Source organism: Ixodes scapularis, unplaced genomic scaffold (genome assembly GCF_016920785.2).
Source record: "Ixodes scapularis isolate PalLabHiFi unplaced genomic scaffold, ASM1692078v2 ptg000712l_1__unscaffolded, whole genome shotgun sequence".
Classification (NCBI taxonomy): domain Eukaryota; kingdom Metazoa; phylum Arthropoda; class Arachnida; order Ixodida; family Ixodidae; genus Ixodes; species Ixodes scapularis.
In genome coordinates this window covers 1,477,730-1,490,622 of record NW_024610026.1, presented here as the reverse complement: position 1 = coordinate 1,490,622, position 12,893 = coordinate 1,477,730, and the positions used below count along the sequence as shown (strand labels likewise).

Sequence of the window (12,893 nt, the reverse complement as noted above, 5' to 3'; positions counted from 1 at the left end):
TGAGCCACACGCCTGTTTTGACCGGTTTAAATTTGAATAAATGGTAACCAACTCAAAAAGAAAACAAGTTTGAAGTACTTTTTAAACTTTTTTAAGTGACTTTTACTATTGAACGGCTGCATGCATTTGAATGTTCAATTCAAGAGTTTGTAAGACGTGACTACCCATGCTTGTCAGTTGCCAACAGGGTGATAACGCTCAATGGCTCGAGCCCAGCAAGTAGTTAAGTAAGCCTGTGGAGTAGTTACAGCCGTCAAAACGCATGATTACTAGGGGGGGTGCTCACTTTTTCTTAGAGTGCATGACCGCAGTCCCGGCCACGGTGTAAGATAGGCAGGTGGGGAAACGGCCCATAGAAGCCTACCGCAGCGCCGTTACCAGATTGTGTACTCGTCTGCTTGCGGGTACCCCCGATTTGCGACAGATGGCGCTGCGCCGAGAGGAAAAAAATTGGAATCGGATTTGCTAGGAACTTTATGGGAGAGTGCGCAAATTAAACCGAGAGAACGACAGTCCTTTATGGAAAATCCACGAGAAATCATCTCCGTCAGTTTAGCCGGTCGCCACCGGTCGCCCACCCGGAGTGAGAGTTCGCGGTGCTCCACATAGATGGCGCCACAGAAAAAGAGAAACCCGAGGGGGACACAATCCGGTCGCTCATTTGTCTCTCGTTTCCTCACCTGTCTATCTTACACCCTGGTCCCGGCCATGCCCTCGTGCAAAGAAAGCAGGATCAAGCTACAAAACAGAGGAGGTTCATTGGTCCATCAAGCACGCAGCTTCCACGTTCCTGTCATCTTATCGGCAAACGTTGTGTAGCTGCCTCAAGGCTAACATTAGCATGCATCTTGTTATAAGATTTTTGATGCAATACTTACGATATAAAGGCAATCATATGTTGTTTGGAACAGTCGGAGAAATGTTCATTGCCTGGTTCGAAAGGATGCATAATGAAGTGACCATCTTCGCTATCTTTGCGGCAGTCGTTTCTTGGCGGAAGACGTTCATTCCAAATATGTATTACTCCATCGTGAGGCGCGCCGAGACTGTAACATTAGGAAGTGAAAATGGAAAATGGTAGATTTTTCTGCGGTACACTTCACCTCTTCTTACCCCGGTCTATCTCTCTCTTTCTCATATGTGCATTATTTTTTCCCCTTTAATTCGATCGTTCACTCCTAGCAGCTCTTGGCCGATCAATTCTACGGATGTGTACTTTAAAAATATGACCCCATAATTCTTCAAAAGAAAATCTCTCAGATGTAAAAAAAAAAAAAAACAAGCTCCATTTTTTTTTTTTTTTTTTTTACAAATCAAAAAAGAGAAGTACAGTAAATTAAACGTCCTCAATGTTGTACTTCGAAATACGTAAGGCATATTTTCCCACGAAATGCAACTTTGTTGTCTGGAGTCAATTGTCTTGATATCCCCCGTACACACAATTTACAACCCCCAGACATTAAGCTGTGTTGTATCTGTATTTATAACGCATTTAATGGTTCGGCAGGGGGTAAATAAAACACAAAAATGTTCCCGTACGTCACACAGGTTTAGCATGGCAAACCAAATACAGAATAGAGTGGAAAAGAAAGATACTAGGGATGATTAAAGGGGCGATGCAACAATTTTTGTTCTTTGCGCAAATAACGCTTAGTACGGATCCCTCACGTTGATGACTTAAGAAACACGCGTTTGTTTTTCACCCCACGCAATAGAATTTCTAGAAAAAAATAAAGAAAAACGAGCAGCGTTCACCCCTCAACTCGCAGCCAAAACAAGCGGCCACGTGATCTGGAGCCGACTATATGCCGCCAGTGTTGATCATAACCACGCGCTGGGGTTGGAAAAGCACAGGACACGCGCTGAGTTCCAGACATTCTCATGGCTCGGGTATTGTCGTCGTTGCAGCGATTGGACACGGGCCACTTCCCGAATGCACGTCGAGGCATCGATTGTCACGAACCCAGATCGAATGCGTACGTAGTCTTCGCGTCCACTGTGTGAGCAGCATTTGAACGTCGTAACCGCAAAGCTCGATGACGCATTCGCGGGGATCGTACTGTAGCCATTGTACTCACAGCTCCGTCATCAAATTTTGCGAAGGAGCAAAAGGCGGCTTTGAAAGAACAGGCTGACAGAAAGGCTCCGCTTTCATCCTTTGAGTTCCGCCGCGACGAAGACGCTTCTTGGTCCGTGGCGTTGCATTCGAGTGTTCTTGGGTCCCGCTAGTGCCAGCAAGCTGGTGTAAAGTAAGAAATATTCCTACCCAATGTCGTTGCATAGCCCCTTTAATCAACGTTTATATTTACGTTCCAAATATAATACGTATTTTTTAAAGACTACTTATAGTGGTTTTCGGCGAAATGAGGAGAAAAAAAATGAAAGCCGTTTACAGCTCCCTGTTACGCCGAATTAGAGCGCAGCTCTTGAGGAGGAGGAGCCAAGGCCATAAAGGTCATCGACCCCCCCTGAGGTCACGTGACCCCCTCCCAAAATCACGTGAAGGTCACGTGACCCCTTAGGTCACGTGGCCTTCACGTGCTTTTCGGGAGGAGGTCACGTGATCTCATGGGGTCACGTGACCCCCCCAGGTCACGTGACTCCCCAGAGAAAATTTTCCGCTAGATTTAGTGGGGAAATTTTTCGCTAAATCTGGCGGGGAAAGTTTTCCGCTAAATGTAGCGGGAAAACTTTTCCGCTAGACTTAGCGGGGCAAATTTTCCGCCTGAATTAGCGGCGAACTTATTCCGCTGGATTTAGTGGGGAAATTTATCAGCTAAATTTAGCGGGGAAATTTTTCCACTAAATTTAGCGGGGAAATTTTTCCGCTAGATTTACCGGGGCAATTTTTCCGCTAGATTTAGCGGGGAATTTTTCCGCTAGATTTAGCGGGGAAATTATTCCGCTAGATTTAGCGTAAAAATTTTTTCCGCTAGATTTAGCGCGGAAATTTCTCCGCTGGAGTTAGCGGGGAAAGTTTTCGCTAGACTTAGCGGGGAATTTTTTTCCGCTAGATTTAGCAGGGAAATTTTTCCGCTAGATTTAGTGGGGAAATGTTTTCCGCTAGATTTAGCGAAGAAAATTTTCTGCTAGATTTAGCAGGGAAACTTTTCCGCTAGATTTAGCGGGGAAATTTTTTCCGCTAAGCGGGGAAAGTTTTCCAGTAGGTTTATCTGGAAAATTTTTCCGCTATATTTAGCGGGGAAATTTACCCATAATGCACAGCGCAGTTACGGCGACGGCGACGGCGACGGCGACGCCGACGGCGACGCCGACGCCGATGCCGCTCAAGCCGGAAACGGGCTCCTAAGAGCTGCGCTCTAAAATGTGCGGGTGTTGTTTTAGAAGAACGATTTGGTGCCTTATGGTTTGTTAGACCTATGTTGTAGATATTTTTTTTAAAGAATCGAATATGTCTGAGTTATACGCAGTTTCACCTTTTACTATTTGTCTGTTACAAAAGAGTTCTGAGGATGAAAAATTAATTTGGTATGGTAGAAATATATTAGTTGGAGCATAGCCAAAAAACGATGCTTCTCAAAATAAGCCGCCTTATGGATCAAAAAGCCGTATTCATGAAATAGGTTGATCAGGATAAAAATAACTCAACAGAGCTTACATATATGAGTTGACTGGTGCAGCTACATTGAAATCACACACGCTCAAACGCATACACACATGCTCAAACAAACACGCACACAGGCATATACGCACGCACGCACGCACGCACATAGAACGGCAGACACACAGACAGACAGAGAGATAAACCTGGGCGATTCAACCTTATTCGGTTTGCACGCGCGGAATCCAATACCGATATCATATATGAATACTTTGCTTTTTGCTCTGAAAATTGGGTATTCGGGTGTTGTATATTAAATCGATACTGATTTATGGTAAGTCACGTAGATAAATTACCACGCAATCATTTGACACGCCTTATGATATCGGAGTAGTGTTGCTCTAGTTTAGATTCATCCAGTACTCCGAAAACACATTTTTATTATATTTGGACTTGTCTGAAAGAGGCGACAAATGCTTTCGATGTTAAATAGATAATAACAGAGAATACGCTGAATATCCAAGTAACGTGATTATTTTTAGTCCTTTTGCTGTAAATGACAGATTAAGTGTTCATACTTATCAATTGCTTAAAAACAAAGTGTGGCCATTGCTCCGTTCAGAATTACTGACAACGTATTACATTGTATTGACAAATACCACTATATGATGTACTACTCAATGCTTAAAAGGCGGCATGAATGAATAAATAACGGCTTTATTTGTTATCAGTAAGGTTTATATGACATATAAAGTACCAATGAGGGAATGGTTATATTCGGGATACCATCTGAAATCAGTATATTGGAGAGAATCCGAGACACCGATTATGGACCATAATTGGAGATACAAAAATCGGGATATTATCGGAGCTTTGTATTTCCGACTGTATCCGTACCAATCGGAAATGCAAAGTTGCAACATTCGCTGCTAAAAAAATTAAAATTTTAGTTAGTTTTCTTAGCAGAGGACAAGCTCCTTAGGTGAACTTACGCATGTCCCAGTTCGTGCGGCAAGAGGCTCACCATTCCAAATGACATAGGCACGTCCTCCACCATTACCATGCTGTAACGTTCATTGCAAACGCCACCTAGGCGGGCCTGTCCTGAAATAAATAATAAAAAAAAATATTGGGATCTTCCTAATGTAGAGTTTTCGAAAATACTGTAAATTTTACTTTTAGACCTGTGTTGCGTACACTCGCCATCTAATGGAAAAACAGTACGCGGTTGCCGACAGCTCTTTACTGACATTAGAGAGTTTCAGCGAATCGTTGTGCGTCTCCGAATGGCACGGATACGATCACCAATCGACGTGCGCCAAAATGCGTCATCGCTTCGTTCACAAAAAAAAAAAAAAATTGTGTCGCCAAACAGGCTGAACACATGACGGAAATTAACCGAATTCACATACTTAAGGAGCAACCAGGAAATGGTTTGTTGAGGAAGATAGTAAGAAACAAATAATAGCTAAAAGGCAAAAAAATCCTAAGCTCACCTTCTTAAAATGATTCCTTTAACCTTCTGAAAATACTGATATATGCTAGTTTGGATTGGAACTTAAGACAATAAACGAAATAAAAGGGGGAAAATGGTCGAAGTGCACGCTGAGGTGGTGCGCATGAATCACAATTTCAGCCTTAGGATGGGGATTTATGGCTTCTATATTTTGGGGAGAGGGACGTCGTGGGTGACCTAGAGAGGTGGGTATAAAAGCTTCAAAGCCAGCATTTTGCACCTGAGTTTGAGACGCTATCTGTCTGAATTCTTCTGTGCCGGGGTTAAAAAATATATTTTAAAAAATGGCTTGGTATTCAAGATGATTGGATATGCGAAGTTCTGGATTTTAGTCAGTTTGAGGTAACCTATATTTTCTTATTTTTAGTTTGCATTTTTTTTTCTAGAGCACTGCTCATGTAAGTTAAACACTAATTCACATTCAGATTTTTTTTTATTCTTCTTGTCTCCTTGCTGATTTCAGTAGCGTTTCGGCGAGATCACTCGCCAGATCACTTTTTAGTTTCATACCCCTGCTGCCGTTTTCCTATCTATAAAGCAAAAGCAAGTACGAAACTTCTCTTATATGTTACAAAAAAACAGAATATTCAATCTGTAAGCAGTGTCTTGTGTCTCAACCATAACATGGGTGAGAGTGCTTACGATCGGTATCAGCGCTTGGGACGACCGAATGTGTACAACCGATCGCGTACAAAGGTTTGTGCGTGCTTCATGACGGAGTCAGCGACGAGTGCCTGGCAAAAGGTTTTGTAAGATAATGTTACGGTTTTCAAATGTAGGCTAATGCACTCTGGTGTACAGAAATTATTTTAATTTCCAAAAAGGTATAAGGGAACAGCGATAGCAAACTATCGAATGATTTGGCAACTGCTTTCGCCGAGTTGCCACGGTAGGCGCTAAGGGGACAAAACAAACAACAAAAAACTAAAGGTAAATAAGAGTTTTAATCGAGTTATAGTGCAAAACAAAGAAAAGCGAGATTCCAATGGCTTGAACACGGAACTCTACGCACCGCAGCCAGGCGTCTCAGCCCCCTTGGCTCCCAGCCCAAATTAAGACCTGGGACTTTTCAGAGGTTTATGCACAAACGTACGCTCGTACTCTCAGGTGCCTTTCTTTTTCGTTTGTTACTTTTTGTTAAGATCTCCGCAAAAGGCTTTATGCGTCACTCCCCAGGTACGCACCAACAGTTCACATCGGTCACATGTCCAGCCTCGTTGTCCTATTTAACGAGCGATATAGCATTTTTGTGACCAAACCGAGGACTCATTTTTTACACACGTCAATTTGCAATCGATCCGAGATTCAAAGCGGTTCCCTAAAACCCTCTACTGCCTTGAAGCAGGGACCGGGCTGCCTGTGTGCCCTGCGAACCGCGCATGGTAGGTCGAGAAACAAAGCGTGTAAACGAACACGGCTGGTGCTCCATTGCGGTGCCAGTGGGAAGTGGTTAACGATTGCATGTTCACCTTCAAATGGATAATGCCTGTATTTCTTCAGACCTGTTGTCGCCATTTGCTTCTCGAAGCTTGGTGAATATATAGGATCGCTAAAGTGCGCACAGAAAGCTTCTGCAGGTGGCTAACTTTTTATCGAATCCGATACTCACGATTGTCTTCAATATGTTGTAAATGGATTGGTAAATACTAGGCGCTGTCAGAAGAAAGAGGAACATGGTCATCAAGACATAAATCTCACCTGATTTATATACTATTCTCGCCCCCTTCAATCGAGTTTTCTTTAAGCATCCCAAGTGTGATCTCGCCGCGGTAGCCTAAAGTTCCTAGACAAGAGCTTCCACAAGTAGCGATATTCATTGAAGCGCAGACTGCGTGACGGTGCAGATTTTAGGAAGCAAATGGCGGCGCACAGCAGAAAACTGAACTGAATGACGCCATTTTGATTTTGATTTTTCTTTTTCAAATGTTGCTGCTACTTGTAAAACAATTACAAGGCACTTTTCGTTCGCCACGCTCAAAGAGCCTGCTGTGAGACGCTGTTTTGAACCGCTTGATGTGCAACTTCATTTTCAGTCAAACATCCAAATTCCGTATCTGACTCGTCAACTACTTCAAACGCTATGCCATTTTGGAAAAAAAAAAGGGGGAAAGGGGAAAGCCGGTGAGCCTTATTATTTACTGCCCAAAAACTTTCATCCGGATGTTATTGTGGGTAGACGGAAGCGGTTGTCATCATGCCTGAGGCAGTTTATTTTAAGCAATGGTATGGACATTTGGATTACCTATGATTTGTGCCTCAGCCTAACCAATATAAACTAAGAAATCGTGTAAGAAATCGATCAGCGCAGACATTTGATTTACTTTTGTTTTGTGTGTTAAGGGGGGCGGGGGGGGGGGGGGGGGGGGGCATTGACGCGCGGCCGTTCAGACTTCTAATAGCCTTCCATGAAAGTTATACCCGTTTTTTGTACTTCGGTGCCTTTGCAAATCTTAGTTCTCCCCACGTCTTCATTACCCAATGGGGGCGTTCAGTAGCGCCTTCCTCAGCTCCAAAAGGAGTTACTCGAGTCGGAGTCATGGGAGCGCCTACTGAACGGCAAAAAAACCCGCGGCTCCAAACCTGCTTCTACGCAACTTCCGCTTCCTCCCCTGTGCCAGACGGTCTCCGAATAAACTGGAAGCAGACGATGGCGAGCACGATCGCTTTTATTTGACGCCTGTATTGAAGATGTATTGAAAGGGTCGTTGAAGAAAAAGCGGGTGATTGTACACATCAGCGATGCAACGCGATCGAGCCCTTCGCTTCGCGGTGCAAAGGCAGCTACTGTTATAAAAACCGACAAAAAACGTCGTCAGCCCACGCTAAATATAGAGCTTGGCGGACCTACGCTGCCGGTTGCGATACTTTTATACGGTCATACGTTTTTTCTGCCCTTTGTATCGAACTTCCTATAAAAAGTAATCGTATACACACGGGAAGTTCGGCCGCGCTCGGCGATCAAGGTTTTGTCGGCCGAAGCGAGGCTCAGCCAACGTGCACCCCGATTTAGCTACGCAAACAAAACATTAATCGGTATCATGCTCTGCGTGAGTGTCTAACCGGCTACCGAATTCGCGTTCATACCCTGGCTTGCTCTGTTGAGCGCGGACAGGACTATCGTCAATATTACCGAGTTTCGGTGCAACGGCGGTCAAGGCACGGCGTCAAATGAACGTTTACGTTGTTTATTAGCGTATTCAAACTAAACAAATTACGGCCCAATGCACATTCCGAAAAAGCCTTACCTGAAAAAAAAAAAAAAATTCGAACGCGGTATTCGTTTTACCTTGAGCACTTTTCGCGACCCAAACCGCATACCCGCGACAAACCAAAGCAGTTTAACGCGCCATTTTGTTTGTTTTTTTCTCTTTTAGCGCCGGAAATAGTCACCAGTCAGAAAATGACGTCACCTTTAGCTCCTTTGACTCTACGTGCACCGTCTCCGGACTCGGTGCTTCGGAGCTTGACTCCGAAGCCCCGGAGTTACGTTCACCGGAACTGACTTTTAGCCGTCCAGTGGAAGGAGTCAGTGACTCCTTGACTCCGGGGCCGCTACTGAATGCACCCAATGCCTCCTCAGGGATCGCGAGGACCTTTGTAGCCAATTTATCTTTGTTTAGCAAAGTTTGACGTTCATTTTTTTTTCGAATCTAGGCAGGATGTAACAAAAACACCGAACTAAATGTTATGTTGTAAGCTTTCTGGCCTTTTCCATTCACGCCATCTGGGTGATAAAGACTTCGGAAATTATTTGCCGACGTCACCGGCATATAACTATCGCTCTTGACGATCAGATGGTATAGTGTAGCTTTATTATGACAGCCCTTCAGGTATAGAGACACAAACTCGACTATTCACGTAAATCATCAGTATTTTCGTTTGACGATGCCAGTTCGCGGTACTGTCATTTTTACATTATATTACCCTGCACTTCACCCTGTGACACAAGTGCCGTGAATCGGGTTGTTGGAAGCGCAATTAATGTCTTAAACTTGCTGAAGTTGTCTCGATGTGATTTATTGTCGAACGTTACAACAAAAAGCATTGCTTGCTTCGAGAAGTGGATATTGATGTCTTACAGCTGTCTTTCTTAGTGCCTTTCTCGTGTAAAAATTGACGGGAGTGTTCCGGAAAGATGTCTTCGCGGGAAAGATAGCAATATCGTTCCCAGGCATTTACTCTTCACTTCGCCGTCACCGCTGCGGCAAGGCGCGCTACTGGTCTATTGCTGTCTCTTCCCCCGGGCTCCTCCCCCCCCCCCCCCCCCCCCCCTCCAGTGTCCCATCGTAACTTAGGGCATTTGGAACATTGTCCGGCGACTTTACACGGCGCTCATTCACGTTCCCGCCCACCCCCGGCACAACCTTAGATATGACCAGGCCGTGAAAGAATCGCTTTCCGTATGGATAGTGGGAGTGACAAGCTCACCGCGCTGCGCAGAATGAACGGAAGGAAGCAGCACGACAGCAGTAAAAAGCGCAGGACCAACGCACGAAAGGCTGCGTATCCTAGGCAGCCCAGGCCACTGACTAATATTGGGAATATCTGGGAAAAAGTGTGCCATCATCGACCCATTGAGTCCTCTCTGTAACCAATGTTGGAAATTTCTTTCAAAAATATTGTCCTGATTGGCCCCTTTTCTCCTTTCTATGACCAATATTGGGAATCATTTGGAGTCCCATTAAATAAATTGGGACCACTTCCAATGGGGTGCCAATGAGTTTCCAATATTGTCCATTATTGGATGGTCATTGGCACCCCAAGGAATAAATTGGAAACTACTTCAAATGAACTTGCAATGAGCTTGTAATGTTGTCAGATATGGGGCAATCATCGGCACCCCATCAGATAAAATGGGTATCACTTCTAATAAAGAACAATTGGACTTGCAATGTTGTCAAATATTGGGAAGAAATTGTCACTAAATTGAATAAATTGAATACCACTTCGAATGAATTGCAAATGGCGTTCAGATTTTTTTTCAATATCCTGCTGTTGTCTGCACCTAACTGAAAACGTTTGGGCACCATTCCAAATAAAGAGCCAATGGGTTTCTAATATTATCAAATATTGTGCAGTCATTGGTACCCGATATGATAAATGTAATACCATTTCTAACTGAGTGTCGTGGCCTTCCAAAAAAAATATAATATTTGGCAGTTATTGGCGCCCCATTCGATTAGTTAAATAATTCAAGTAAAACCCCAATTGGCTTCCGATCTTGTCGAATATTGGCTAGCGATGAACACCACATAAATATTTTGGATGACATTTCAAGTTAAGTGCTAATGGGCTTCCAGTGTTCTCCAGTATTAGGCAGTTAATGGCACTTCACAGCATAAATTGAAAACCACTCCCATTGGAGTGCTAACAGTCTTCCAATGTTACCAAGTATTGGTTAGGTATTGGTACCTTATTGAATAAAATAGATATATTTTCCAGTGAAGTGCCAATGGGCTTTCAATGGTGTCAAATATTGTGCACTCATTGGCACTCTATCCGATACATTGGATACAACTTCCCGTGGAGTGCTAATGTGCTTCTAATGTGTTCTACTAATTGGCAGTTATTGGTGCTCCACTTGATAAATTAGATACCGAATTCTAATAATTTTCTAATGTTGGACTATACTAATGAGTAATTGGAATTTTTTTAAATAAATTGGATATTTTAATAAATCAATGAACTTTGAAATGACTCCCAATACTGCAAGTTATTGGGGAGTAACATTAAATTTGACAAAGTAAACACCATATTCAATAAGCTATTCATGGTTGTTTTCGACTGTACAATAACGGTAATTTATGGTTGCCTTAAAATGTTGAACCGTACTCGAATTTCGTTGGGAAAGTACAATGACCTATTATAACCTAGTTCTAAGGTTGCACAGTAATATATATTCACTGCATAACCGGAACCCATGTTCCCTAGTTGCCGCTCAATATTTACATCAGAAATAGTTTTAAATTCTTAATTTGATTGCGTGTCAAAATCAGAACTTAATATGCTGCATGACGTTCCTACGAAACGTGCTCGGATCTCTATCTGAAGCGTCAACCTCTTTGCTTAAACTTATGACAAAATTAGGTGCGACGTTTTGTACACCATCCTATTTTGTCGAAGGCTTGTGGCCTAAACGCAAAAGTAGCTGCGCGAGAAGTGAATCAGAAAGCCTTCTTTTCACCATAGCGCTGACCCGATTGTGTCTCCAGTTTTGCAATGAATCTTTCAAACTTAACGCGGGCATCAGCGTAATAATCGTCATTTTTACATGCCGATGGACACGAGCTAGTTCAAATTTCGTTCTCAATTTTAGCTGCGACCGCGCGCTTCTTCGACCGTGGCAGTCGAGGAGAATTTTTTAATGCTGCGACTCTGCGCCTTCCACCGCGCTTTGGGTGCTTGTGAGTCCAATAGTCATGAAAGGCTGAAGGCTTTCACTGGCGGTTGAGCATAGTTTTTGCTTCATAATCTTTGGTTGCATTACATAAGTGAAGACTGCTCATGCACAACTTGGGTGGGGGCTCAAGAGGTGCAAGCGCACGTGCGCCGAAATATTTGACTACTAGGCCATGGAGAGTTGTCCGCAAGTAGATAAGTTTACGCTATAGCGTACCTTCGCGCTGCTGAAGCTCTGCGCTGCTGCAAGAGCACGGGCGTTTTCTTGTGTCTCATCCGGAAGCTACGGCAATCTTGACAACGTAGCACGTACACGCGGTCTGCCGTTTGCTTCGTGTGGACATTGTGCGCCACTTTTAGCACGAACACAACATATTTGCGACTTTTCCGTTTTTCTTCAAAGCCGCATTTGACAGGTCTTACTTTTTACAACTCAGGTCATTCACTCAAAAGAACACTTTCGCCTCAATGATGAAGATTTTTGCAATCATTAAGTTAAAAAAAATTGCAATCGTTTTGTTCGCGCTAGGAAAACAGCGCAATGTACTTAAATTCCGTCACATCTGCGGAACCGTTCTTCGAGCAAAACCGCGCAAAAGCAATACGGTCTCAAAACTTTGAGCCCATACTAATGCAGTATTTTACCCAGAAACAAGGAAAGGACGCAATAAAACGAACGCTGGAACAATTAATGTAATCCACGCCTGTGTGAGCGATTGGTAAACGGTCGTTATTACTGAAGGTTATGCGCCGAGAAATCGAGGGAGATGAGGAGACGAGAGCGCGCGTGGACGTCAGAACGGAGAGTTCTGCTTAGGATGATTAGTGGGCAGACATAGAGCTAGCTGCCTTTGTCTCCACTGCAATCATCGAACGGGTTTTTAGAATGCGGAACGCCCGCGTCTGGCGTTCGACTCTCGTAATCGAACGACTTCGACGAATGCAGTGGACGCATGGGCCGCTAGCTCTAGATCTACCCTCTAATCATTCTAACCAGAACTTGATGTTCTGACGTCCACGCGCGCTCGCGTCTCCTCATCTCCCTCGGTTTCTCGGCGCATAGTAACAATTTATAATGCCGACGTAAATCGAAAGACTATAGTAATTTTTTTGTTGCTAAATATTATACTCTTTGACCCCAATAATTTTGATAGCGAAGTAAGATGAGCGTCTCAAAGAATACCGCATTTCAATGCTGCTGAATAATTTTGAATTTTACGGCTGGGCTTGCGCTGAAAATATGCGGTGCTTGTCGGGTGGCTTATTAACGCAAAATAATTAACTATTTCACGGATGGAACCGGGGCTATCAGCTGTTGAAGGCGCGCCAAACGGCACCTAAACTCCCCTGTCAGATGGAGCGAAGCCTGTAGTCTGTATCAGCAAAACTGAGAACTTACTGAGAACAAGCTCTCCC

The 12,893-nt window shown here is 43.8% G+C and overlaps 1 protein-coding gene across 1 annotated transcript in view; it reads right to left on the bottom strand.

The window, feature by feature from the left end:
* Positions 1-878: 878 nt before the first annotated feature.
* Positions 879-12,893, bottom strand: part of LOC120839938 — a gene marked incomplete at its 3' end in the record, with an annotated part of 208,837 nt that continues 196,822 nt past the window's right edge. The window contains exons 10-11 of the mRNA XM_042287971.1: positions 4,555-4,666; positions 879-1,046 (exon numbers count right to left, since the gene is read on the bottom strand). Of these exons, the coding sequence (XP_042143905.1) occupies positions 879-1,046; positions 4,555-4,666 (280 nt within the window). The remainder of the gene's footprint in view (positions 1,047-4,554; positions 4,667-12,893) is intronic.